The 26905-nt window shown below is 32.4% G+C and overlaps 2 protein-coding genes across 2 annotated transcripts in view; one reads left to right on the top strand and one right to left on the bottom strand.

Moving 5' to 3' along the window:
* The window catches only part of Flo2 (Flotillin 2), a 255373-nt gene that overhangs the window by 9633 nt on the left and 218835 nt on the right, over positions 1 to 26905 (top strand). The window lies entirely within an intron of this gene.
* LOC113395530 (glucose dehydrogenase [FAD, quinone]-like) lies at positions 1040 to 8749 on the bottom strand. Its single transcript, XM_026633126.2, has 5 exons — positions 8539 to 8749; positions 5044 to 5271; positions 4333 to 4465; positions 3367 to 3486; positions 1040 to 2377 (listed from the first exon to the last, which is right to left on the bottom strand). Exons 1-5 carry the CDS (start codon positions 8621 to 8623, stop codon positions 1123 to 1125), a joined length of 1821 nt encoding a protein of 606 aa, XP_026488911.2. The 5' UTR covers positions 8624 to 8749; the 3' UTR covers positions 1040 to 1122.

Below are 26905 nucleotides of genomic sequence, written 5' to 3'. Positions count from 1 at the left end.
TCCTGAAATCCTAGAACTAACAGTAAACCGTAAAACTTTTGATTTATATTTTGTTAGATTAAACAGGTATTGACTCAGTAATAGAAGGCGTTTTTCTAAAAACATTAGATTCGATTTTGATATATTTGCTTCTGTCGCTGTAATTTGCCACATAGCCCGTTACGATGACGACAGGTGGATCATCAGAGTAGTGAAATGGCAAGGCCGTAGGACTAGAGGTCGCGCTAGATGGTCCGATGAACTGATTAAGGTAGAAGGAGAAAATTGGATAACCTTGGCTAGACAAAAAGAACGATGGAAGTCCTTGGAAGAGGCTTTTACCCAAATGTGGTCCATATAAACCACGATAATATATGTTACTTAGTTAGAAATATTATAGCTTAAAAACAATCTTAGTAATATAGTTAAAATTAATCTTTATTTACACTAGTTTATTAAATAAAGGTTTATTATCTTTATCATTATTTTTATTTTATTGCATACCGTGTTTGTACTTAGTAGGATACGATTTAAGGAAAGTTATTGTATCCCATTTTATTAACAAAGTTATTAAAAAAAGCTTCAAAACCAATTATTTTTAAGAGAACTATAGGATCTAATAAATTGTTTTAAATTCTTTAAAACTAGTTTTTTAATAATAATAACCCCCTGACCGATTTTCGACGTATAAAATATAAGTCTACTAGGATCCTGCAGGAAGTATACAAACAAGCAAGCAACATAAATCGATAAAACGGAAATCTAACCCGCCTGGGCGAAGACGGGCAAAAAGCCTTACGTGCTTTTCGCGGCACGGAAGTGCAGTGCTAACTGCTAACTACCTAACCCTGGGATGTTACCTGACTCGAACTAGTGATTTGCGTTATTATAATTAGCCACTCCAGCACAGCAGTTATCTCATTAAATATATAACTCAAATGTCCATAATAAAACTACACTTTACAAATATTAATTTGTAAATTTGGAAAATATTTTAAAAGTTGTCAGTGCCCAAATCTCAATATATACTTATTCACGTACGTTGGTACGCGGTACTATACTGGTTACATAATAATAAATGTTTCTACATTTAAAATATTGAATAAAAATAACTTGATATCAATATTTCAGTCTTTAATTTAATTACTTTAAGTTCCATGTATATTTTATTAAGTCCGCCGCCTTAAGACCTATCATAATAGCTGGAGCATTTGTATGGGCAGATATAGTTCGGGGAATAACACTGCTATCTACAACACGTAAATTATTCACACCGCGAACTCTTAGTTCTGGATCTGTTACAGCTTCTGGGTCACCATCAGGCCCCATTCGACACGTTGCTATTTGATGATGCAGCGTGGCCGTAATAGTACGTACAGAACATTCCCAATATTGATCAGAATCAAATTCATAGTTTTTACATGTCTTGTATTTGGCTCGATGAATTTTTGCACCCAATCGCTGGAAAGGAGGAGTTGCTGCCAATGCCTGTACATGTCGAATGGCTGCGACAAAACTCGCTACGTCACTCGGTTCTTTTAGATAATTGCCATACATACGGGGGTGATTAAAAGGGTTGTTGTCCTTTAATTCGAGGCGACCAAATGATTTAGGATGTAGCAAAAGCGGAAAAACACTCCATGTATCTGTGCCGTCTATCGTTCCATATGCCTCATCGAAAAGTTTGTCTTTAATTTTCATTCCTCTACGAACAGCTTTGCTTGCACCAGGGCCTCCATCGGATATTATTGATCCTCCTATACCGATTAACTCTATGTCTGGAACTAAAGGATCGGGGTCATCGGATACGGATGTTTTTATGTAACCGATATTCTCTACAGCACCGGGCGATGCAATTATACTATCGCCGTTATGCAGCCATTGTATTACAGTGCGTAAATCTATATCTCTATTTTCAATTAAGCTTATTCTTGTTTCATTTAGAGTGAATACTAATCCAGGGAAGCAGATATGGTCAAAAAGTTTTTGACCGACAGGAAGATTTTGTATTACAGTAATTCCTAGAGATTTAAGATGACTAGCTGGTCCAACACCTGATAACATTAAAAGTTGTGGTGAAGCAATAGGTCCTGCCGATATGATAACTTCTTTCCGCGCCAAGACTGTGTATAGAAGATTGTCACGCACGTATTCGACACCATAGGCGTCTTTTGTTCGTGGATCTATTAAAACTTGTGTTGCCATGCTGTTTTGTAAAATATGAAGATTAGGTCTGTTTTTATGACGATGAAGAAATACTTTAGCGGCACTGTATCTATGCCCTCGACTCGTAGTGGTTTGCACTCTTCCGAAGCCAAGTTGTTCTGGGGCGTTATAATCCACCGTGGGATGGTTAAGTATTCTACCAGCTTTTAGAAATGCATCAGACAATTTAGTCCTGAAATAAATAATGCAAAAATGTATTGTTATGCAAGCATGTACCTACTAATGTTACTAGTTTAAAATTATCATGTTTTCAGTTATAAATTATTATGGTTTATTGTACTACGTTTGTAATTATTTGTTCTATGGTTTACTAAAGACAATTCTTAATTTTAGTAATATTAAAAACATTAACTTTTCTATAAAACGCTTGTTGTATCCGAGAATGTTAAGAAACATTGACTTCTATCGTCACAACTTTTATCATTTGTGTCATTTGTGTCATTTTTATGCTTGAAGTGCTTCCAATGAAATGGATTAAAATTCTACGCTTAAATTAATATACTTGAGAGGTTCCATATTTTTTCAATCTCAAAGAAAAGTGTTCTCTATTTACTTATTTGTTTTTTGCGTGAGCCGTGGAATTGCTATACCGTCAAATTTATTTATTAAGGAGTGTTACTCTGTATTTATGATACAATCAGTGCCGTCTCAAGCTATGCTGGGACCCTTGGGCACCCATGAATTTGGGACCCTTTTGATAGATATGTACAAATACTTTGCCAGGCCAGGCCTTAAGTATAGTTTCAAATAAACGGTGCGGTAATTTTCGTAAGAATCTGATTGGTTGTACAATATTATGGCTATAATATATATATATTTCTATCACGAATAGCACGGCTTTCTACTTTAATATCGACTATCGTCAATAGCCTCTTTTAATAAATATGTTAGTTTTTCTTACAAATATATCACTTTCGAAAATATACATAGAAGTCAACAGTCAGAGCACAAACGTATGAAGGTATTTGTTGGTTCTTCGGGGCCTCAGGATGGGGGCCATGGGCACGCGCCCCATGTGCCCTATGGTAAAGACGGTAATGGATACAATAACTTTTAGTGGAACGACTCAGGATCCGAAACCTTATGATCCACAGACGTATTAGGTATACATTTTCTACAGTTACTAGTGAGTAAAATGTAAAATATAATTAAAGGAATTACTGTATTGGAACAAATTCCACTGGCAAATCACCGTTCCGACCTCGATGTGGTTGTTTCTCGTAACCTTTGAGATCAGATTTTTCCATCTGTATGTAATACTTCAGAACGTCATCATATGACCTGAAAAGTAACAAAGAAACACGTAATGAATGGGCATGTTTCATGAGTTTTGGCTAAATATTATCATACAATATTATTCAATTTCTAACGTAGCCAGCTAGTATATTTTTTATAGATTTTTTTTTTTATATGAATGGTAATCGAACGGGCAAATCGGCCGGATGATGGTAATTGGTCACCACCACCAATAGACATTGAAGCTGTGTGAAATATTAAACATTCCTTACTTCGTAGGCATAGTTTTTTAGATGCAGTGAAAACGTTTATTCGTCAACATCAAATCGATGACATCTGATTTTCCGACGACATCCCAATGTAGATTTTCGCTGTATCGGACACATGCCTATTACTTCGCCAATGCGCCACTAGCATTGGGAAATAAGATGTTGCGCATGTAGTTACACTGGTTCACTCACGCTTCAGACCGGAATAGAACATTACTAAGTATTGCTGTTTGGTGGTACATACCCAGATGTGACTGTACAAAGTCCTACCAAGTATCTAATTTGAAACAGCTCTAAATAAAAATTTGATGTAGCAGGAAAACCGTTAAATTCTTAAGCGTTTTTATTTATGTGTTGGTATAATCGTGAAAGAATTTTAAAACAGTTCCACTCAAACGATAGTATTAAATATTGCTGAGACTACGTAATGGTGACACTGAAATCTATTTATATATCTACTAAATTTAATTTTTTAAACTTATTATTAATAGCGTCGTTAAAGCAAAATAAAGCCAACAATAAATGACTACAAACTATTTAGTTTAGTTGATATATGTATAAATAAACGAGATGCAAGTTTTACTATTAAGTAAATATCATTTTTCAAATAAAATTCAATTACCATCCATAATTTCCATCAGCGGCGATACGATCCCAATCCTGTTTCCTGCCGCGAGTGTAGATCATATAATTAATAACACTCGTGCCTCCGACAGCTTTCCCACGGGGCCAAAAACACTTCTGATCAATCATACCTACAACCAAAAAATACTTAGTAAGCAAACCTTAGTTTTGCACATGCCGATATATTTATCTTTTTATCTGATGCCATTTCCTTATTGCCCTGGAATCTGTTCACTGAAATAGTTATATTCACTTTAAATATACTTAAAAAAAAACTCAATTTTTAAATCCATGAACTATAGTGAAAACCATAGATATTTTTTAGGTTTCGATCGGTGAAGTCACGTCAATTCAAGGTCAAACTTGTTTATTTATCTACTCCTGACATTGTTATCTGTTATACATAATTATATGACATATTGGCGCCAAGAATGGTTCAATATTAATAACAACAGGGGATAAATGTTATTATAAAATTCTTTGCTTAATGGTATTTGATTGTTTAATAGAAAAAACATAAAAAACCATATTGCGTGCCAGTATCAGATACAAAAATTCTTTCATTAACTTGACTTGTTATTTAACTAATTTTTTATTGGATCTCATGTTGTTTTTATTGTCTTCCATACAAGTGTTTATTAGTTCTTTGACCCAACGTAGTTAGTAAAATCAACGTAAAATAATAAAATATAAAGCAATAAAAACGTACCCATACACACTCCAGGCTGAGGTTCCATATAGTACTGCCAAACATAATCTGTTTCTTGAAAATACGGTGCCAATGCCGGCACGTCTGTCAATAGCATTTCCGGTTTTCCAGCTTCAATGAGTAACACAGTTGTGTTTCGGTTTTCTGTTAATTTTGATGCTAAGGCACAGCCGGCTGAGCCAGCGCCGACGATTACAAAGTCATACTCGTTGTATGGTTGTTTTAGACCTAGAAAATACATTTTTATGCTTTTTATAATGCAAATTATAATATTCAAGTAAATACGTAATTTATTAGAATTTAATCTCAGATTTATTCCAGGCTAATAAATAGATATGATATATGATATGATATTATGTTGCCGTTTTCAGCTTATAACCAGTTTCACAAAACATTGCACAGCAGTGCACAAGTGTGTGGACGAATACAAGTGCACTCTTATTAAGATTACTCTTACTGGGCCTTACTCATTCCGTCGAACATGTCGTCGCATTTCGACAGGATGGCATGTCAGTAATGTCAGAAAGAAATCAGGCCCAGAACCAACGGCTTTATGGGCTTATTTCATATTGCCTGTTTTATTAGCTTTATATAACCCAAAACATAAAATCTCCTCGATGGTATCTTTTTGTATTTTAAAATAGAATTTCCATATCGCTTGGTATTTTGACGTATTGTAAGATGAGGATATGTATTATCTTCGCCGTGTGTGATGTTTCATTGTGTTAAAGCTAGCAATATACATATATATTTAAAAATAAACTAAAACTATAATAATGTAACCAGTGATTGTACTGATTCTTGTATTGTAACTTGTGTATTTTAACCAATGTTGTGTATTTAACCAGCTATTAATTGTTATTAAATGTGTATTTTATTATTTTAGTCCACGAACGAAACTAACTTGAACAAGACAGCGTCTGCACATTAGCGGAATATTTTTATTACCTACAGTCTATACCAAACGAAGAAGGAAAAAAGATAAACAAATCTTAAATTTACATATACCATGTGATTTGCTAATAGCTCAGCTATATTGTGCACTATTAACAATTCTTGACTAATATATCTTTATTTATAATACAACACTATTCCACTAAACTACTTATATGCACATAAATTTTATTTCCAAAGTTCCGAAAACAGTTTTGTCGACATACAAAATGCCATTTTTTCACAAATCCATAATGACTATCATAGATAATTTAAGCTCCCGACCAATGATTTCTCGTCGGTTCGATGTCAAACTTCGCTGAATTTGGCTCAGCTGTAACTCATATGTAAGTGTTGGGAAAATATTTTCTACAAAAGTTACGAGAAATTTTAAGCTTTATAATTTTATAACCACTATTTTTATAGTAGATGGCGCTCGATTAAAGATAATTTCGATAAACTGGTTTGTGGTACCACTTTTCTAAGAAGGCGGCGCAAGTAGCGATCGCACGAGGTCGTAAACTAGGAATATTAATAAGGACAAAAATTAGGGCTTAGCTTATAAGAATTATAATAGCTAAGCCCTTTTTTGGTTCAAGTTGTACGTGTTATATAAATCCTATTAATCAACTACCGTTCCATCAATAATTTATATTGTCCCTTTAAATCTAATAATATGTAAATCATATCTAAATTTAGGGCTTAAACCTTTTATAATAAATAAAAGGCTTAAACTTTAGATATGATTCTTTCTCAGCCTAAATGTTACTATTTCACCTTTTTCCGAGTTTTACATTTTATAAGTTTATCGTTATAAGAAACACAGGAAAATAGAATTTCATCAAATTTTATATTATAAATGGATTTCAACGGAATGTGTTACATTATAGGAAAATAAGTTGCTTAACCGAATATAAAGTTTTGTACATATGGAGTTCTAAAAAGTTCACTCGTGAAGAAGTTGGGTTTACATATATATAACATTTTGACAAACTCCGTGGTCGACTAGTATGTTCACCGGTTTTCATGTGTATGCCACTCCAAGGTCCCGGATTCGATTCCCGGCCGAGTCGATGTAGAAAAAGTTCATTAGTTTTCTATGTTGTCTTGGGTCTGTGTTTGTGGTACCGTCGTTACTTCTGATTTTCCATAACACAAGTGCTTTAGCTACTTACATTGGGATCAGAGTAATGTATGTGATGTTGTCCAATATTTATTTATATAACATTTTGATGGTTAAGGATTTCTTCGAGTTTAACCAATTGTAAAAACTCTTACTTAGTGTTGTTGTGTTCCGGTTTGAAGGATGAGTGTGCCAATGTAACTACAGGCACAAGAGACAATGGTTAATCTTACGGTGCCAATGACTGTGGCGACCACTTAACATCAGGTAAACAACAGTCTGGCTTGGTCCTATATACATCAAAAATAAATGTATGAGTTTTGTACGTCTAACAGATAAAGCGCTTTTTTAACTCTCCATTTTTAAATTAATCTTCATAACGTACTTTCCGTCTGCGGCTTCGACCGCGTGTGAAGCGGGGAAAAGGAGTTTCGTGTGCTAGTTAAATTAAGTAAATTTTTCCATTTTTTAAATAAATTCCATTCATTAATTTTATTTTTAATTTGACAAATGAAATTGTAAAATTCTTGTGTTAATAGAAGTAAATTATCGAGAAAGTATTTAACTATTTGAACTAAAAATTATAGTAATACAATACGTTAATTTGTGAGTGAGAGAAAAGTGAGTTTGTTTGTTTGTAACGCTGTCATGTCTTAACTCAACCGACCAGTATGAAATTGTGCATATAAGTTGTCAGTGGTATAGAAAAGGACAGGGTATAACACCTAACTCATCCCCCCTACACGCGGGCTTAGCTGCGCTCAGAAACTGGTATATTTGCACATTTATTATACATAATTCTTCCCTACGTGTACATGTCATCGAACTCTTCCTAAAACAAAACAGCTTGAACGATTTTGATGACTTTTTTATGGGTGTTTATTAAATAGGTCCCTGGACGGCTTAGATTGGACCCGATAGGATATTTTGTCAAAAAAATCTTTATTTTATTATTTTTAGATATTTTATGTTGAAACAGGTTAAATTTATATTGTAATTTAAAACTGTTTTTATTTTGCAAGAATCGAGTTTATCGATAAATAAATTATAAAACGGACATATTTACTTGTATCGTTTGTGGGGAGGTATGGAATGCGATTGAAAAATTGCTGTGATCTAGTTTGCAATAAGTGGCAGTCGGTAAAACGATTTATCGAACATATTGAAAAACACTGTCCCTGATCAATTTTATGTTTCCTAAGAAGACCAAACGTTTACCTGTATTCTCGTTATTATTGTACCCTACACAACTTGTGTGACTCTGTGACAGTTTCAAGTGTTAACTGTTTTTTGCGCCGGTAATTGTGATCTTCTAATAAACTGAATATTATATATCATCACACATATATAATGTTATTCGTATATAGTGTACTGAAATAGGTATTGAATTTATATGTACGATATGATCTTGAATGAATTTATAATACCTTAAAACTTACCTTTAGGTAAAGGATACGAATCTCTCAGAAAACTAAACATGTCTCCTTTATCGGAGTAGCTGTGAATATTCCCCATTGCTTGCATAAACTTATCCACAACCGGGCTTTTAAAGTTCGACCGTATAGTCCGACCACGTTTTCCCGAGTCATAATCGTCTATCAGGATAGCACCACCATTAGAATCTTCGATCGTTATCTCTTCATATGTACTCAAGACATTACATAAAGATGAAAAAATTATAAAAAAGCAGATTATAAATTTTTGCATTATTGTTTACATTTAGATATCACAAGTTATATAGCCTTAAAGTGGTTTTAAAAAACGTCTCAAACGTTAGCGAAACCTACCACAACTGCGGCTTGCGATCGTAAGATCACTGTATTTGTTAAGGACGTCGTCCGGCTGCATATAAATTTGATACAGTTACGATTATATTCGCTTATGGTTACACTAGTGACTCGTCCCGGCTTCGCACGGGTGCAATGCTGATACTAAATATACTACAGAATGTCTTTATACTTATACAACGTTCACAGCTTTTTCAGTCAGATAAGGGCCATATTGATCTATATTAAATACACAATGTATTTAAGGTACTTAATTGGATAAGGATTTATGCTTAAAATCGCTTTGTAAATAAGCCATTGTTTCTTGTAAAAAGTAAAGAATAAAAAATGGTTATTGCGGGTTATCCCTAAGAAATAAATAAATACCATCGCTGACTTATTTGTAGACCTTTTTAAGGTGCATAATACTGTAGTATTTTGATCTATCTCGTAGATTTTAGTCGGTGTTTGTAATGTAAACGAAAAAAATGTGTTTATTTATGACATCCCATTAGAAACCTCTCAAATTATCAGTGTTTCACTACTTTGTTATGCATTATACATATAAACCTTCTTCTTATTTATTTATTTATTTATTGGAAATTTTATACCATCAACATATCACTAAGCACTTAAAATTAATATCTGTTGGGTAACATACAAAGTGATACGTCGTTAAAGGTGTAAACAACATTAAACAACATTCTTGAATAACTGTATGCATTATGTAACGCATTAAAAAAACCACATCAAAATCCGTTGTGTAATATTAAAGATCTAAGCATCATCTATATCTATATATTATATAGATACATAACCGTATATATAAGTATATGTAAATAATAAATATGCGTCATTCATGTGTAAACTCCTTTAAGATGTCTATTGGTATAAGATAATGAAAAACGCGAAATCGTCCGGGCTAAAGGCTATAATTTTTTGTTTTTTTTGAACCACCCCCTTTTTGAACCACCCCCTTTTTCTGCCCAGTGAAGCGGGTGGAGAATAGCTAGAATAGTGTAACTACTTAATTAATCATCTTGGCATATACGTTGTCAAGGTTGCAGAAAAGTACAGAGGCTAATACGGCAGGTATTTGGTACCTTATGTATTATTTTCCCTTCCTCCATTACCTCCATTCATTTGAGAATATTACAAATTAATATTACAAAACTACAAGACAACAACAAATAACAGAAATGAAAAAAAAAAATTGTATTTGTTTTTTTAAAATTATTAAATCTTGAAAAAAATCAACACTTCCTTAGTCTCTCTGCCGTGTGCCGAAGGCGGTTCGCACGAGTGCAATTTATTAATTAAGGAAATGAGAAGTGCTTAGTAATGAAATATGTAGTATGTTTATTTATTCGTTTATATAAGCATGTCATACATATGGAATATGAATAATAATTTATTGCGAAACATATGTAGATCAAAATCTATCTAAGATTCAAACCTAGATTTAAGACGTACCTTATCCTAGAACTTTATTTTGATGTATCTACTAAGATTTAGATAAAACGTACGTAAGCGTACGGAAACAATTTTTCTTTTATTCTAATTACTAGCCGTACCGTACGTTACCCGCGGCTTTGCCGAATATATTTACAAATTAACTTAAAATGTTACGTTAACGTAATACCTCTTTGTATACCACATTGGTGTGTATTTCAGCCCTTAGGGTAGAAAATCCAGAAACGCTTAAATTCGAATCAACTCATTTTTAATCGGTGTTTTTAGTTAAAAAAATGACGGACTTCCATAAAAACTTTCATCCCTTATTTCTGTAATATCTTCGAAAATATTCATTTAAATCATATGCTGTAAAGGGCCATATAGATCAATATTAAATCAACAATGTATTTAAGGTATTTCATTGGATAAGGATTAATGCTATATTGCTTAAAATCGCTTCGAAAATAAGCCATTATTTCTCGTAAAAAACGATAAAAAATGTTTATTGTAGGGGTTATCTTTAAGAGATAGACATACCATCGCGGACTTTTTTGTAGACATTTTTGAGGTGTACTTCTGTAGTACATTATTTTGATATATCTAGTAGGGTTCAGCCAGCGTTTACAATGTAAGCGCAAAATATGTATAAATTTACGACATCACATTAAAAACTTTTAAAATTATCAATGTTATTTAACTATATTGTCTATGTATTATATACAAAAACCTTCCTCTCGTATCACTCTATCTATTAAAAAAACCGCATCAAAATCCGTTGCGTAGTTTTAAAGATTTAGCATACAAAGGGACATAGGGACAGAGAAAGCGACTTTGTTTTATACTATGTAAAGATGTATACAAAGCTACCTACTTTAACAGTCTTTCTATTCATGACAACCGCATCAAAATCCTTTGTGCGGTTTAGAGGAAGTTAGCAGAGACACAGACATAAATAAGCGACTTATATTTATACTATTTATATACTTATATTTATTGTTATATTTATATACTATAGAACTCGCATTAACAAATGCATTTAAATGACACGTCATTAGGTGGCAAAATGTTATAGATAATTGTTAAAAACTAATCATGATCATTCTGTGCCTGTTGTTACACCGATCCAGTGTACTTATAGCACAACTTAGTTTCCAATGATGGTGGCGCATTGGAGATGTAAGGATTGCTTAAAATTTCTTACGGCGCCATTGCCCATGGGCGGTCGTGATCACTTACCGCCTACCAGATATATAAAAAAAAAACAAAAATTGTATTCTTCCTAAAGAGAAAGATGATGATATCATTACTAAAGTTCATTGCACATAATTACTATTTCAAATGTACCGTTTTTTAAAAGATTATAATTTATGTCTTATTAATTATAGTGGTTAAATTCGACCATAAGAAAAAAACATATGAACCATTTGATTTACTCGGAATTTTTTTTTTAATGTTTTTATTCGTAATACAAAACGACGTGTGTATGCACCAATTCGCATTTGATTAGCGTGGCGGAATATGCTTCGAACCTTCTCCTGATAGTAAGTGGGGGCCATAGCCCAGTAGTGGGAACATAGCCCGTTCATTTTCACTATAATACGATAATAATTCAAATTTAATTCATTTCTTTTGACTACTTTATTAAATGGAGAATGATACTTGATACATTGTGCAACAGTTTTTAAAACAATAATATTATAGAATAGTATTCCAACAACTATTCAAAAATAAAATGCAACTGACATAATATGAAGGCATGGAAAAAAGTGACTACGAGAAAACAGCAACATAACGGAAAACCAGTTTGATTTTAATGGCAGAGAACAAAAAACGCATATAATTTTGGTGTTCGTTGACCTCGAATACGTCATACAGTGAGTTCTCTGAGGTATCGTGAGGTGGACCTTGAAAAGAAAGGTGTGCCAGGTAAAATTTTTTTTCGTTAATTCAAGCGAGGTACGATTCGGTACATACGTTCGATCAGCAACTGAAACCTCCGACAAGTATAGTGCGAAGACAGTTCAGCATTAAAGCTCTATCGGTCTAGACTAGAGCAGAAAAAATTACAACTGAAAGTGGAGATTTGGTTTAAAATTCAGTAGAACTCAAACTGAACATAATGTTTTGTGACTTTAGCGTACCTTTTAATGTTTCTCTGATAAAAAAATATACTCAGTGTAATTTAACCAACTTAGGTTCACCTAACGTTTGTGCATTGTTTCTGACATAATTAAACAAAATTATTAAATAAAGTTACATTGAAATTTTGCTGAATATTTTATCCTCAGGGATAAATGTTGTGAAGTGGGTTAGGTATGACAGATTACTATGAGGGATGCGGAATACTATATAATAAATAAGTGAGCTATGTCAGGAATAGTGTTTGCTATATGACTAAAATAGATTAATTTATGAGTACACATTACACCGACTTCCAGTAATTGGAAACTTAAAGAGCTAACTATATTTTTTTACTTTTTTAAGCGAAAAAATGTTTATTCTATTTTATCTATTAAAGATAGATATGATATCATGAACTATTCTGTTAATATTTTTGAGACCTACAAATCATTCAAACATTTTTTTCTTTTGTCAGTTATAGTTTTTGCAGAGCTTCCTTAAAAAGCGCCAGGATAAATAGTTTTCCCTTTGCTTGTGTTAAAATATAATATAAAAAATGTTAGACAAATATCAATTATGTATTTATATGTTATTTCCCTTTAGTATGTCAACTTCCGATTGCGCATGTTAGTGGAAACTATTATTGCATATATTATTTTGTTTATCCAAAAAAATAACCACGATGAAATAATAACTTATCACAATGCGGTCCATGTCAGCAGTAGTGGTTTCTGTGTTACTACGGATGTAACGTACACATACATTCTTGTATTATTACCATTATGAAAATAATTATTTATTTATTTATTTATACTTTATTGCACCCAAACTTAAAACTAAAAATTACAATATTGAAACAAAAAGTTGCATGAGGTGCAACAGGCGGCCTTATCGCTCAGCAGCGATCTCTTCCAGGCAACCTTTGGGCAGAGGTTTACACTCTTATCAAAGTGATTAACATATAAAATACATTAAATTTGTTTTATGACGTTTTGGAACTAATACTTAAATCAATGGGTAAAACAAGTTTATAATACGTTCCTAATTCCGTTATGATTTTGTATATTATTATTATATTTATATTAATAATTAATTGTAATACTTACAGAGTAAATTATGTTGGTGGGTAGGGCTTTGTGCAAGCCCGTCTCGGTAGGTACCAACCACTCATCAGATATTCTACCGCCAAGCAGCAGTATTCAGTATTGTTGTGTTCCGGTTTGAAGGGTGAGTCAGCCAGTGTAACTACAGGCACAAGGGACGTAACATCTTAGTTCCTAAGGTTGGTGGTGCATTGGTGTTGTAAGGAATGGTTAATATTTCTTACGGCGCCTTTGTCTATGGGCGGTGGTGACCACTTACCATCAGGTGGCTCATTTGCTCGTCCGCCTACCGATATCATAAAAAAAAAATACTGTACATTTTTTTTGTAATGTTGAAACATTTAATTGCTTCAAAAAAGAGACCGATTTATACAATATTCATTTCGATATCCGTAAAGAAGAGCATATCATGTTCCATGTGATAAAATTAAAAATATCCATACTTAATATTATGAATGCGAAAGTAACTATGTCTCTATGTCAGGTACAATTTTACGGCTAAACCACTGAATCGAATTTGATGAAATTTGTTATGAAGTAAGCTTGAACCTCGCGAAAGGACATAGGCTAACTTTGTATGCTAAAAATTTACGATCGCCCTAACGCTCGGACCAGGTTGCGAGCGAAGACAGGTTATTTATTTAATGTACTCTTATGAAGAAAACAGTTCTTACGGTAGTCGATCTTTTCGTACCACATGTCAAGTCATGCCAACGCGTTCAAAGTTGTTTATATCGTGTTATATGAAGTTCATTGCTCGCTTAGTCATTCATGGCTAGTCTTAGGTCAATAACCCGACGATATCGAAAATAAAATCGCTGTAGCAGTTATTCTGTCATAATAAAAAAAAAGTAAATAAAATAGTATGTAGGTATATGATTTTTATACTATTCCAAATATTTTTTATCGTTTTTTTTTTATATTTCGAATCCTTATTTGTATAAAAGTTTATTGTGGAAGGTAATTTTTTATTTTATAATTAATGTTATAAGTTATTAACTGTGACGTAGTTTGTTTTTGTTTTTATGTTGTCGTATATACGTTACCAAATTTGGCTCATAGCTCAGACCACACAGGTTACAATTGTTAGAGGGTATTATATTTTAATTTTGATGTTCTGACATGAAACTTTATTTATGGGATACTGATTAAAAAGGAGTACATACTTATTTAAGCGTTTCTAGATAATCTACCATTAAGGGGGTGAAATAAGGGTTGAAAGTTTTTATGGGAGTCAGTCATTTTTTAAGTAACAATCATGAAACTTTATTTTTGGGATACTGATTAAAAATTAGTACATACGTATTTAAGTGTTTTTTGATATTCTACCCCTAAGGGGGTGAAATAAGGGTGGAAAGTTTTTATGGAAGTCGTCATTTTTTAAGCTAAAAATATGAAACTATATTTAGGTTAGTCTGGAACTTTTGATATAGGTTAGTCTGGAAATCCGTCATTTTTTAAGTTAGAAGCATAAAACTTTACTTATGAGCTACTGATTAAAAATGAGTAGATACGTATTTAAGCGTTTCTTGATATTCTACCTCTGAGGGGGTGAAATAAGGGATGAATTTTTTTATAGAAGTCCGACATTTTTTAAATTAAAAACAAAAAACAATTTTTTTGGGATACTAATTAAAAATGTAGGTACGTATTTAAGCGTTCCTGGATATTTTACGCCTAAGGGAAGAAATAGGGTTAACATTCCGTATACAGGTTAGTCTGGAAGACCGTCATTTTTAAGTTAGAAGCATGAAACTTTATTTTTGTGCCACTGATTAAAGATGAGTTGATACGTATTTAAGCGTTTCTGGATATTTTACGCCTAAGGGGAGAAGTAGAGTTTGACATTTCGTATACAGGTTAGTCTGGAAGTACGTCATTTTGAAGTTAGAAGCATGAAATTTTATTTTTGGGCTACCGATTAAAAATGAGTTGATTCGAATTTAAGCGTTTCTGGATATTCTACCCTAAGGGCTGAAATACATACCAATGTGGTATACAAAGAGGTATTACGTTAACGTAACATTTTAAGTTAATTTGTAAATATATTCATATTCTACGCGGGCAAAGACACGGGTAACAGCTAGTGTGATTTAAATGAATATATTCGAAGATATTACAGATTTAAAATGCAGGGACATAGCGGTATGTATTGTCTAACGACTGAAAAATTGTGAACGTGACATTCTGTAGTACTTATATTTAGAGCCAGCATTGCACCCGCGCGAAGCCGAGGCGGGTCGCTAGTAAATCAAAAAAAGTTAGTTATTTCAATAAGATTAAATTCTATGTTAAAAATAAATTGACTGAAGTTATAATTTATCAATTATTTGAACATTCAAATGGTTATTTATCTATAAAATGTTGGTATTAGACGCTGTCAAGGAGAAAAACTTTATTGATGTATGACCTTGATTTCGTCAGTAAAAGCTTTGCACATGAAAAACTACTGTTATTATAATGGATTATTTTACGAAATAATATATATGTATATATTCCATAAGTTGATAATTATACTATTACTACTAGAAATAAAAACAAACTTGTAATGCTGCTTTCCCCTTCCTTTCGGTATGGAGAATGTTTTTGAGCACTTTACCATTTAACAAATTTAAAAGTTTTATTAATCAATAAATCTAATTTCTCATTAAAATTTGGATGCTTGGATTTAAGCTTGGTTTTCAAAGCAGGACCTTTTAAGCATAATAATTGTATATACTATCCTCACTTTTAATCGGGTTAGTTTTAAAAGTTAGTTTTGAAATGTTTTAAATTTTACTCGAATAAAATACAGTGCATCTAATTTTTAATATGATTTTTTTATACACAAACGCATTCTTAAATAAATTATCTAGATTATAGTTAAAACTACATTAAAATCAATCCTTTATTTTAGACGTATGCGAAGAAACAAACTGCTTCATCCTAGTTTTCATCATCATAGTTTTATGTTACTTAAAGACATATTACACACATATTTTTAAAATAAATGAATGATACATAAATTTAAGGCATATTTGATAAACTTGCTCACTAGTAACTGTTTCATGCGAAGGCAGTTTGGATACAGTTAGGATACGTCATAATAAAACATGTCAAGATACGTTAAGTGTAAGTTACTTAATGTTTCATGTTTTATTTAAGTAAACAATTTAATAGTTAAGACTTGGTGATTGATCCTGGAATCTTTATTAATTTTTTTTATTTTAATAATTTCTATGAATTATATTACAATCTATCGCATCTTCATATTATTTTAAAGCTAGTTCAATAGGTATGACCAGTGACAAATATAATAACCATAACATACATATACAATGTTTGTATTATATGACTGACTTTATTCTATGCCAGTCATAATGTTATAAAGTGTCGTTCGTCGAACAGGTTATGAGTAGTTTAAAAAGTATAATTAATTTTAAACGACAGACTGTAAACTAAATGTGCTCCAATTTGTTTTCAAGACTATATTTAAACTACGCTTAGTAAGTGCTTAATAGTACTAGTAAAGATCAAGCGTTTTTTTGTAAGAAAAAAATCGTTGGGAATAAATAAAAATAAAAGGAGCTTCTTTAATACTTCTTTTATCTGTCCTTATACTTTTTCTTTAATGAATATCTTTTTAAAGTAGACCGTATACATAAACATAGTCGACGATTGATGATGACTGAAATAGAAATATTGAAAATCATTTATCTTGATGATGATGATGACGATGATGATGATCTTCTTTTCCTAAAAATTATTATATTAGAAAAGGTATTTTCATTAATAGTATAACCCGTTAAATTGAGACGAATATACTATTGAATGATGATGATGAAATGATGAATAACTTGACATTTCAAATTATCATTTAAAAATAAACTCTTGAATTTATTAATATTACAATCTTAATTAAAATTTATAGCAAGAATAGGTTCTTTGTTATTCTAACTGTAAGCGTTTTTATGAAATTAAACTAATCAATCGTAAACTTAAAATAATTAGACATTAAAATTAGGCCGAAGTATAGAATGACCTCACCTCGACTACGCCCACTGACCAGTCGCTTAGAATTCCGGTGCAATTATAATGCTTACAAGGACGAATGTATGTTGTCTACTATTGTAATAAATGCTCCAACGTACTGAAGTTTTCAAATGTGTTGTATAAAAAAAATTACATGTACATATTAAATTGCTGCTATTTATATTGCCCATGTTATATATATTTTGGAAACGCGATTTTATTTATTTAATTTTAATCACGAGTAGATCTTTATTATGTATACAAAATTGTAGTTTGACATAACATTAGCATATAATGAAAAACATATGAAATTTAAAGAATAGTTAAAAAAAAAAAAGTTAAAAAAAAACACTTATCAATATTGAGTACTCGCCAAAACATACCAAATAAAGTTTACTATCGAATATTAACCTATGGATCTATTACCTTGGTTTTTAAGGTTAGTTGCGCATTGGCGATGTAGGAAATGGTGAATATTGCTTACAGCATCGTTGGCTATATCCGGTGGTGGCCACACACCATCAGGTGGCACATTAAGATGACATGTATATTATTGCAACAAGTTGCTAGATGGCGTTGCAGCACACCAATACATTTGAAGCGATACACTACGATACAAGCCAACCTATCAAGCGATCGCTAATCAAATTTGTATACATTTGAGCATGTAATATTTTAGTCCAAGTTACAGAACAATAAAAAACAAATTCGGTTCTTCTATAGCTTCGCTGTTTGTGAACTGATTTTGATACTTCTTTTGCAATTATTATAATTACGACATCAACGACGTGTCGAGGAAACTGGGATTAGATAGATAAACGGTGACCAGAGCATTATGGACTATAATCTTATAATTGCGAATTATAATAAAATACCTATTCGTGGACGTTTTCGAAGAAGCATCAAATACCACTCGCAACTTTGTTGTCTCACTATGTTCTCTTATGACTGCATGAAATGGAAGGTAGCAGCCAAATACTGGTTTATTAATCTCGGTCATGTGTCCCATGCGTTCATATTCATGAATGAAATCTAAATATTGTTGTTTTAATTGTGGCTTATTTCTTAATTTTTTTTTTAATTTGAAATAGTCGTTTTTCTGCAATGTCATATGAATCACCCAGTAATTCAACCGAATTCTTCAATGGAATCTGAACACTAAATCTGCCATTTCTTTCTCTGCGAGTTGTCTGATTGAACAATATTTCGCAATAATCACTACTGATATTTTTGTTTGTTGAAGGTATGTCTTCAAGTTCCCAAAACTTTGACAGTTGCGCGCTAATGTCCTTGGAAAAGTTACACCGTATGTTAGAACTACTGTTCTTATAAAACGCACCCGAAATGAAACCAGCCACTATCCAACCTAAATATGTGTGTAGTATTGGTCTTTTAGGCCCCAAATGTATTCTAGCAGACCTTACTAAGTCCCAGAATATATCAGCGCCCAAAAGTAAATCTATTTGTCTAGGTTGATAGAAGTTAGGATCAGCCAATTGAATGTTGTTAGGAATGCCTAAATCATGTATATTCACTGCGACATGAGGCAGGTGTTCAGTTATTTTAGGTAAAACAAAGCATTTAATTTTTGTGTTAAAGGAATAATGCATGGAGCGCAAATGGATAGTGCAATGCTCCGTAACTTTTAACACAGTATTGCCAATCCTGGAAACACAATGATGATAATTTTTATTTTTAAGAAACCCAATATCTCTTTATGCTCTTTCGCTAATGAATGATGATTGGCTACCAGAGTCCAGTAAAGCCCTCAAAATAAATGTTTTGCCATTGCACGTTACCTTGACCAACGCTGTTGAAAGAAGAGCTTGATTGGTGGTAACGGCTGACATAGAAACTAAAGTGGAGGGTCCGGAGTCAACTATAGAGAGATGATCAGATGAGTTAATTTCATTAGTATTTGTAGTGTTTTAATTATTAGGTTTTGTATTTGTAGTGGTTAGATGATTATTTTGAGTGGATTGTAAAGAACTTTGTTTATGTAATAATGTGTTGTGTTTTTTGTGACAGATCCTACAGCCATTCAATCTACATTGATATGATTGATGACCTCTGCGGAGACAATTAATACATAATTTCATGATGGATGTTTTAGTTAAGCGTTCCTCGACTGGTAACGATTTAAATTTAAGCCATTCAAAAATTCTATGATCTTGGTTACAAAGTGGACATTTCTTCTGTTTAAGATTATATTCGACGGAGGATGAAGCAATAAATGATTTTGTATGTGGCAAGATATGTCGTCTTTCATTATTATTAAACCTACCTGCCTTAAGAGCTTCTAAGACTGTAGCTCGCTGGCGAAGGAAAGAATAAAATTCTTCTAATGAGGGTGAATCCAAGTCACTTCTAAATTCTTCCCATTTACGCGCTTTTACACTGTCAAGCTTCCCCAAGGCCATATACATTATTAAAGTGTCCCACTTATCAGTAGGTTCGCCTAAAGAATTTAAGGCGTTTAAGTTTTTGGATAAAGTATCAATTAACTCATGTATGCCTTGCTCACTTTCTTTATGTAGCTGTTGAATTGAAAACAATCCCTTAATGTGTTCATTTATTAAGAGACGCTTGTTGTCATACCGTTGGCATAAAAGATTCCATGCCATTGAATAATTACTCGAAGACACAGTAATAAACGATATGACAGAACCAGCAGAACCTTCTAAGTACGATTTTAAATAATGAAATTTGTTTATATCTTCTATAGAATCATTATTATGAATAAGTGGTATATATGTATCCCTAAAAGAAAGCCACTGGTTTGAATTACCACTAAAAGGAGGTATTTTTAAAGGAGGCAACTTCATTAAGCTATTACGACCCTTATTTGGATTATTGGATGCATTTTCATCTTTGTTCTTGTTTTCAAAATACTCCAACAAAGATTGAGCCTTAGCAATTAAATTATAAAATAAATTCTCCGTTATATCGCGTTCCTCAAGCTGCTTTGACGTATCATCTTCTAATAATTCTATCTGTGATTGTATAACTTCAAAACAGCTTGAAAGGTCACGCAACTTGTCACATCTTAAGCGAAGTTCGTTTATTTGTACCGCATTAAATTCTTTACATTCCATTAATGGTGTTAAATATTTAACAAAAAGAGTTAATCTACCTCTAATGGTTGCTCTTTGTCTACTAAGATCCTTTAACTTACTCATTTTAACGGCGAAAACAACGCACAATTAATTAACTATTTTTTTTACAAAACAAATCTAACAAAAATTTCTGAATTTGTACTTTACGTGAATCCCGTTACGAATCGGTTTCGCAGCCGGCTGGTCTCTGACAACACGCTTGCAATTGTATGTAGGAGCGAGATTCTGCGACACTCGCCACGATTTTACAACCAATTCCGAACTTATAGATGTTTATTTCTGTAATTTGTATAATAATTATTTGAATATGTGAGTTGACTAAAAAACATTCTCGTCTACCGTTTTCACACAAATCGAATTAAAAAGAATTTATTATGAAGGATTGAAGACGTATTTTCCTCGGATTGATGGCTGCAGCTGGATGCTGGCGATGTCCTGGAGGGCGAATAGTCTTGGCTTCGTTTTTCGATAGGTATTACGGTAGGTGGATTGTTCGGTAAAGATCACGTCGGGGTCACAACAACTGTTTGAGTAGGTAACCACTCAGTTTTACCATCAGTGACAGATTTTCGGTTCAGCCTTCTTGCTTTTACAGCCCGGCAACCAGGGGTGTAGCATTCGATACTACTGAGGAACTCCTACATAGACCAGTCGATGGGGATTTGCTTCACAATACCCATTCGGGTAATGTGAAAAGCTGGGATAATTATTTTATTAAGCTCCTGGAACAATGGACTGTCAATGAAATTATTGGCAGAAGAAGCATTCTCAAATTCAACAACAACACGGTTGCGTTGCGTTGCGTTGCCTGCTGATTTAATTCCTCCCTTGAGAACACTAGAGACCTTGCTTCTGTAAATAATTTGAGCAAATTTAAGTAAGCTAATTGTATAACCAGCTGATGGGTCGGGTTCCTCTTGTGAGGCGTGAACAATAAAAGGGCCTTGATCGGAGTCGTTATACTTCAATTTAGTACCAGAAAATTCGGGGAGTGTGAATGTGTGCTGAATTGAAGCGCTAGGAGGAGAGGAAGCATCCCGTTTGTTTAGAATACTCTCTGCAGCAGTTCGAGAGCGTTTGGCAGCCTTCAAGACTTTTTTGGAGTCTTCTCTAATATCAGTAGACATCACAAAATCATGACTTATGGAGTCACCTCCGCCCCCATCCGGGGGCTCCTCAGATTCCATCACCAACTAACAAATTATTAAAGAAACACTTTTTTTCACAACAAGTAATACACAAGAAACAACGCAAGACAACACAAATATTAGTGAAACTAAGCGATATTAATACAAAAAAACCTAATTTAGAAATCGCGCACGAGTAGTAAACAGTACCACCGACAGCCTCAAAAAATTGTTCGTAAATTCTAGTATATTAATGAACACAACTGGCCACTGTCTTAGTGATAATTTTTCAATGTTTATTTTATTGTCTATGTAAATAATTTTAACGGAGAGTTTTTATCAAATAATAATTACAATGCTGATGTTATTCGGACACTTGGTTTAATTTGTAAGAATGTATTTTTCGTAATACATTGAATGTCATTGAGGACGGTTGGCAGCGTCAGTATCTATACTTTTAGAAATACCGTCTCAGGTTCAGTAGATCTGTCTGAAAATAACCGGTGACTTATTATCTCGGTTTATGTTGTCACCGACTGAGGCATTAATGAGAAAAGCAATATTTCTATAATAAGTGTTGCTCTTAAAATTTTAACAGGAGTAGTTTTTCTAGTTTTATTAGTATTTATTAATTTACCTATGATGTTAGGAAGGCGTAGTATTTCTTATAGTGCTAATGTCTATTGGCAGTGTTGGTACCATCAGGTAGGTCAAGGTCAGGCTCATTTGTACTTATATATATAAATATACTGCAATTTTTCTCATAAAGGATAGAATTGATTAACGAACGTTATTTTCTTTTTAACTCACGTAATATTTTATGTATGAATCTTCTTCGCGGCGTTGTGTGTAGGCGGGTAATCAGCTCAATTCCAAATTACATCCAAATCCGTCCTGTTTTTCCGTGATGCAGTATAATATCAGTAGGATTTGCGATGAATGTTGTTAAATATTATTGACTTTTATAATCTTTTATAAATTTTATTTAAAGGATTTATATACTTATTTTTAAGTATACTTCACATAATAAACTCGAGTCTTTAAAGAATGTGGTACTGGTAATGTTTATCATATTGTTAAAAAGATCCTTGAAAATAAAATTAGCGTGACATTTAAATATTACTAATTTAACAATTCAGTAAGAACATAATTTCAAATAGCAAGGTAACTTCCAACAGAAATTAAGTCTCTGAGTCCATCAATCTAATTTGTATTGATAAAATGCTCTCTAACCGATTACGGCTACGGTATCATCGTGGATATATATCCTATAGTCTTAGATGCACTCTCTATTTCCTTATTCTCAAAATCCGATTCGACGTAAAAACTAACACGACTGGAAAGATTTCAGGCGCAGGACCAATGACTTTACGAGCTTTCCACACTCCAGGCTGTTACTAAAAATTTCAACTTTTAATGTCCGACCCGGGGTTTGTACCCTAAACCTCTGGAAGAGTGGCTTTATTAGCTAGCCATTAGATTAATGTGTCATTGATGTAACTGGAATAATATAGAAATATGTTTGGAAGTCTAAAAATCTGAATGATATTATATGGCAAATTATCACGTAATTTAAGTCCAGCTATTATCAGAGCACATGTTGTTTATCCTTATTTTATTTATTATGTCATTCATATGTAAAATACTAAGGATGATCAATCAAATTTGATGCATATGTATTTTCTTTGATTTGATGACTTTTAGAGGTGTTCAAAAACAGCTGATGTAGGTTGGTTTATAGTATCATCCGAGGTTGGAGAGAGAAGACAACCATCTACAATTATCGCAGATATGTTGCTGTTTTCACTGAAAAGCCCTTTGACCATCTACTTATTGCTTAAAATACATCCTGGAATGATTAATTAGTCATTGAAATAAAATAAAATTGATTTTAACATATACATATTATAATATTACTAGCTGTTACCCGCGGCTTTGCCTGCGTAGAATATGAATATATTTACAAATTAACTTAAAATGTTACGTTAACGTAATACCTCTTTGTATACCACATTGGTGTGTATCTCAGCCCTTAGAGTAGAATATCCAGAAACGCTTAAATTCGAATCAACTAATTTTTAATCGGTAGCCCAAAAATAAAATTTCGACCTTATAACTTCAAAATGACAGACTTCCAGACTAACCTGAATACGAAATGTTAACACCTATTTTTCCCTTTAGGCCTAAAATATCAAGAAACGCTTAAATACGTATTTACTAATTTTTAATCAGTAGCTCAAAAATAAAGTTTCATGTTTCTAACTTCAAAAATGACGGTCTTCCAAACTATCCTATATACGAAATGTCAAACTCTATTTCTCCCCTTTGGCTTAAAATATCCAGAAACGCTTAAATACGTATCAAACAATTTTTAATCGGTAGCCCAAAAATAAAATTTCATGCTTCTAACTTCAAAATGACGGACTTCCAGACTAACCTGTATACGGAATGTTAAACCTATTTCTCCCCTTAGGCGTAAAATATCCAGAAACACTTAAATACGCATCTACTCATTTTTAATTAGTATCCCAAAAAACAGTTTTTTGTTTTTAATTTAAAAAATGACGGACTTCTATAAAAACTTTCATCCCTTATTTCACCCCCTCAGAGGTAGAATATCAAGAAACGCTTAAATACGTATCTACTCATTTTTAATCAGTAGCTCATAAGTAAAGTTTTATGCTTCTAACTTAAAAAATGACGGATTTCCAGACTATCCTATATAAAAAGTGTCCTACCCCTATTAAGCCCCTTAGAGGTAGAATATCTAGAAACACTTAAATACGTATATATGGGCGCTCGGCCGTGCTGCCATCTAGTTTCAATGTATGTAAGAAATCAAAACAAAACAATATATATGGGCGTTCGCCATGCTGCCATCTGTTGTCAATATATGTAACAAATCGAATAAAACTTATAATCTGTAAAGCGACATCTATCAACTAATTTGGGACTTAATAATACAGGAAATATTATTATCTACTCTTAGCAATAAAGTAAGTAAAATGTAGAATAATAAATTGTAATTCATATTTTAGAATCAATCTTAGATAATACTATAAATAAGTTATATTTCTTATTTTGGAATTTAGAATGTATCAAGCAAGTCATTAACATTTGTTTTGTACCTATGGCGTTAAGCCTATGATTTCCGGACAGATTTAGTATAATAAGTAAGGAATTAAATAAATTAAGATTTAATAGAAGTTTTGGTTATGGCAATTATTAACTAATACTGTTTAAATAATTTAGAAATATAAATATGATCTATTTTTGTCATAAAATTTGTTTTAATAATTTTGAAATATAAATATGATTTCTTTTTGTGAAGAAATGTGTAAATTTGATTTGTCCGGTATATTTTTAATCTAGATAGTGATAAATAATTAAGCTAATTACAATATATTTCGATTTTTAATTAAGATTAAAAATAATTTTATATTATTTTTTTATTCTTATAAGCCATTAATAGTTATTATGTTTGTAACAAAATAAATAATTATGGTCTTGCTGTTGATATAAAAAAAAAGGATGTCATAGTTTAGTTAGTAGAAAAGTAAGTTCCGGCGGGCATTCCTCGGACAATTGTAGAACCAATCACTATACAATTATTACTATTAATATTAAATTTATTAATGCATAAAGTGTTTTTCTGGATTTCTACATGAATCCCGGGGAGAATTCTGGCGAATCGCCGACATATATAATCTTTTTTAATCAGTATCCTAAAAATATAGTTTCATATTTTTAGCTTAAAAAATGACGACTTCCATAAAAACTTTCAACCCTTATTTCACCCCCTTAGTGGTAGAATATCATAAATCACTTAAATACGTATTTACTAATTTTTAATCAATATCCCAAAAATAAAGTTTCATGATTGTTACTTAAAAAATGACTGACTCCCATAAAAATTTTCAACCCTTATTTCACCCCCTTAATGGTAGATTATCTAGAAACGCTTAAATACGTATCTACTCATTTTTTATTAGTATCCCAAAAATAAAGTTTCATGTTTCAATCTTAAAAATGACGGACTTCTATACAAACTTTCAACCCTTATATCACCCCCGTAGGGGTAGAATATGCAGAAACACTTAAATAAGTATGTACTCCTTTTTAATCAGTATCCCATAAATAAAGTTTCATGTTTCTAACTTAAAAAATTACGGATTTCCATACGAACGCTCAACCCCTATTTCACCCCGTTAGGGGTGGAATATCCAAAATTCCCTCCTTAGTGGGTGTCATGATATGTTAGTTTATAAATGTACAGCCTAAAATATAAGTTTTATGCTTCTAAATTCATCGCTTTATAAATTTATCGCTGCTAAATTCAAAGTGCTAAGTGTACAGGGAGAACCGCGGCCTCCGACGCGCCTATAGCACGCTCCCGCCGCCCCGCCCGGCCGGTACCACCACAAACGCTACGTTTCGCAATTTTTAAATCTGTAATATCTTCGAAAATATTCCTTTAAATCATATGCTGTAAAGGGCCATATAGATCAATATTATATCAACAATGTATTTAAGGTATTTCATTGGATAAGGATTAATGCTGTGTAGGTTAAAAGCTTCGAAAATTAGCCAATATTTGTGGTAAAAAATAAATGACAAAAAAATGTTATTGTAGGTTATCACTTACAGATAGACACACACCGTCGCGGACTTTTTTGTAGACATTTATCTCATAGTTTTCAGCCAGCGTTTGCAATATATGCGCAAAAAATGTGTCTTTTTACGACATCACATTAGAAACCTCTAAAATTATCAGGGTTTATCTACTATATTGTCCACGTATTATACATACAAAATCATTCTCTTTAAATCACTCTATCTATTAAAAAAAAACCTCATCAAAATCCGTTGCATAGTTTTAGAGATTTAAGTATAGACAGGAAAAGACAGTCAGCGGGAAGCAATTTTGTTTTATACTATGTAGTGATAACAAATAGGTACAACGTAAACAGTTTTCACTCATTAGGAAATACAAACCGCTATGTCCCTGCGTTTTAAAACTGTAATATCTTCGAAAATATTCATTTAAATTACATGCTGTAAAGGGTCATATTGATCTATATTGAATGCACAATTTATTTAAGGTACC

Source organism: Vanessa tameamea, chromosome 21 (assembly GCF_037043105.1).
Source record: "Vanessa tameamea isolate UH-Manoa-2023 chromosome 21, ilVanTame1 primary haplotype, whole genome shotgun sequence".
In the NCBI taxonomy this organism is placed as follows: domain Eukaryota; kingdom Metazoa; phylum Arthropoda; class Insecta; order Lepidoptera; family Nymphalidae; genus Vanessa; species Vanessa tameamea.
The sequence above is the reverse complement of the archived record's forward strand: the minus strand, read 5'-3'. Positions and strand labels throughout refer to the sequence as shown.

Excerpts from the sequence above, each read along its gene's own strand:
- LOC113395530 (XM_026633126.2), bottom strand. The coding sequence starts at position 8,623 with ATGCAAGCAATGGGGAATATTCACAGCTACTCCGATAAAGGAGACATG. Across the intron at positions 5,272-8,538 it reads TTCGTATCCTTTACCTAAAG|GTCTAAAACAACCATACAAC; the intron begins GTAAGTTTTAAG and ends TGTATTTTCTAG. Across the intron at positions 4,466-5,043 it reads TCAGCCTGGAGTGTGTATGG|GTATGATTGATCAGAAGTGT; the intron begins GTACGTTTTTAT and ends TTTTGGTTGTAG.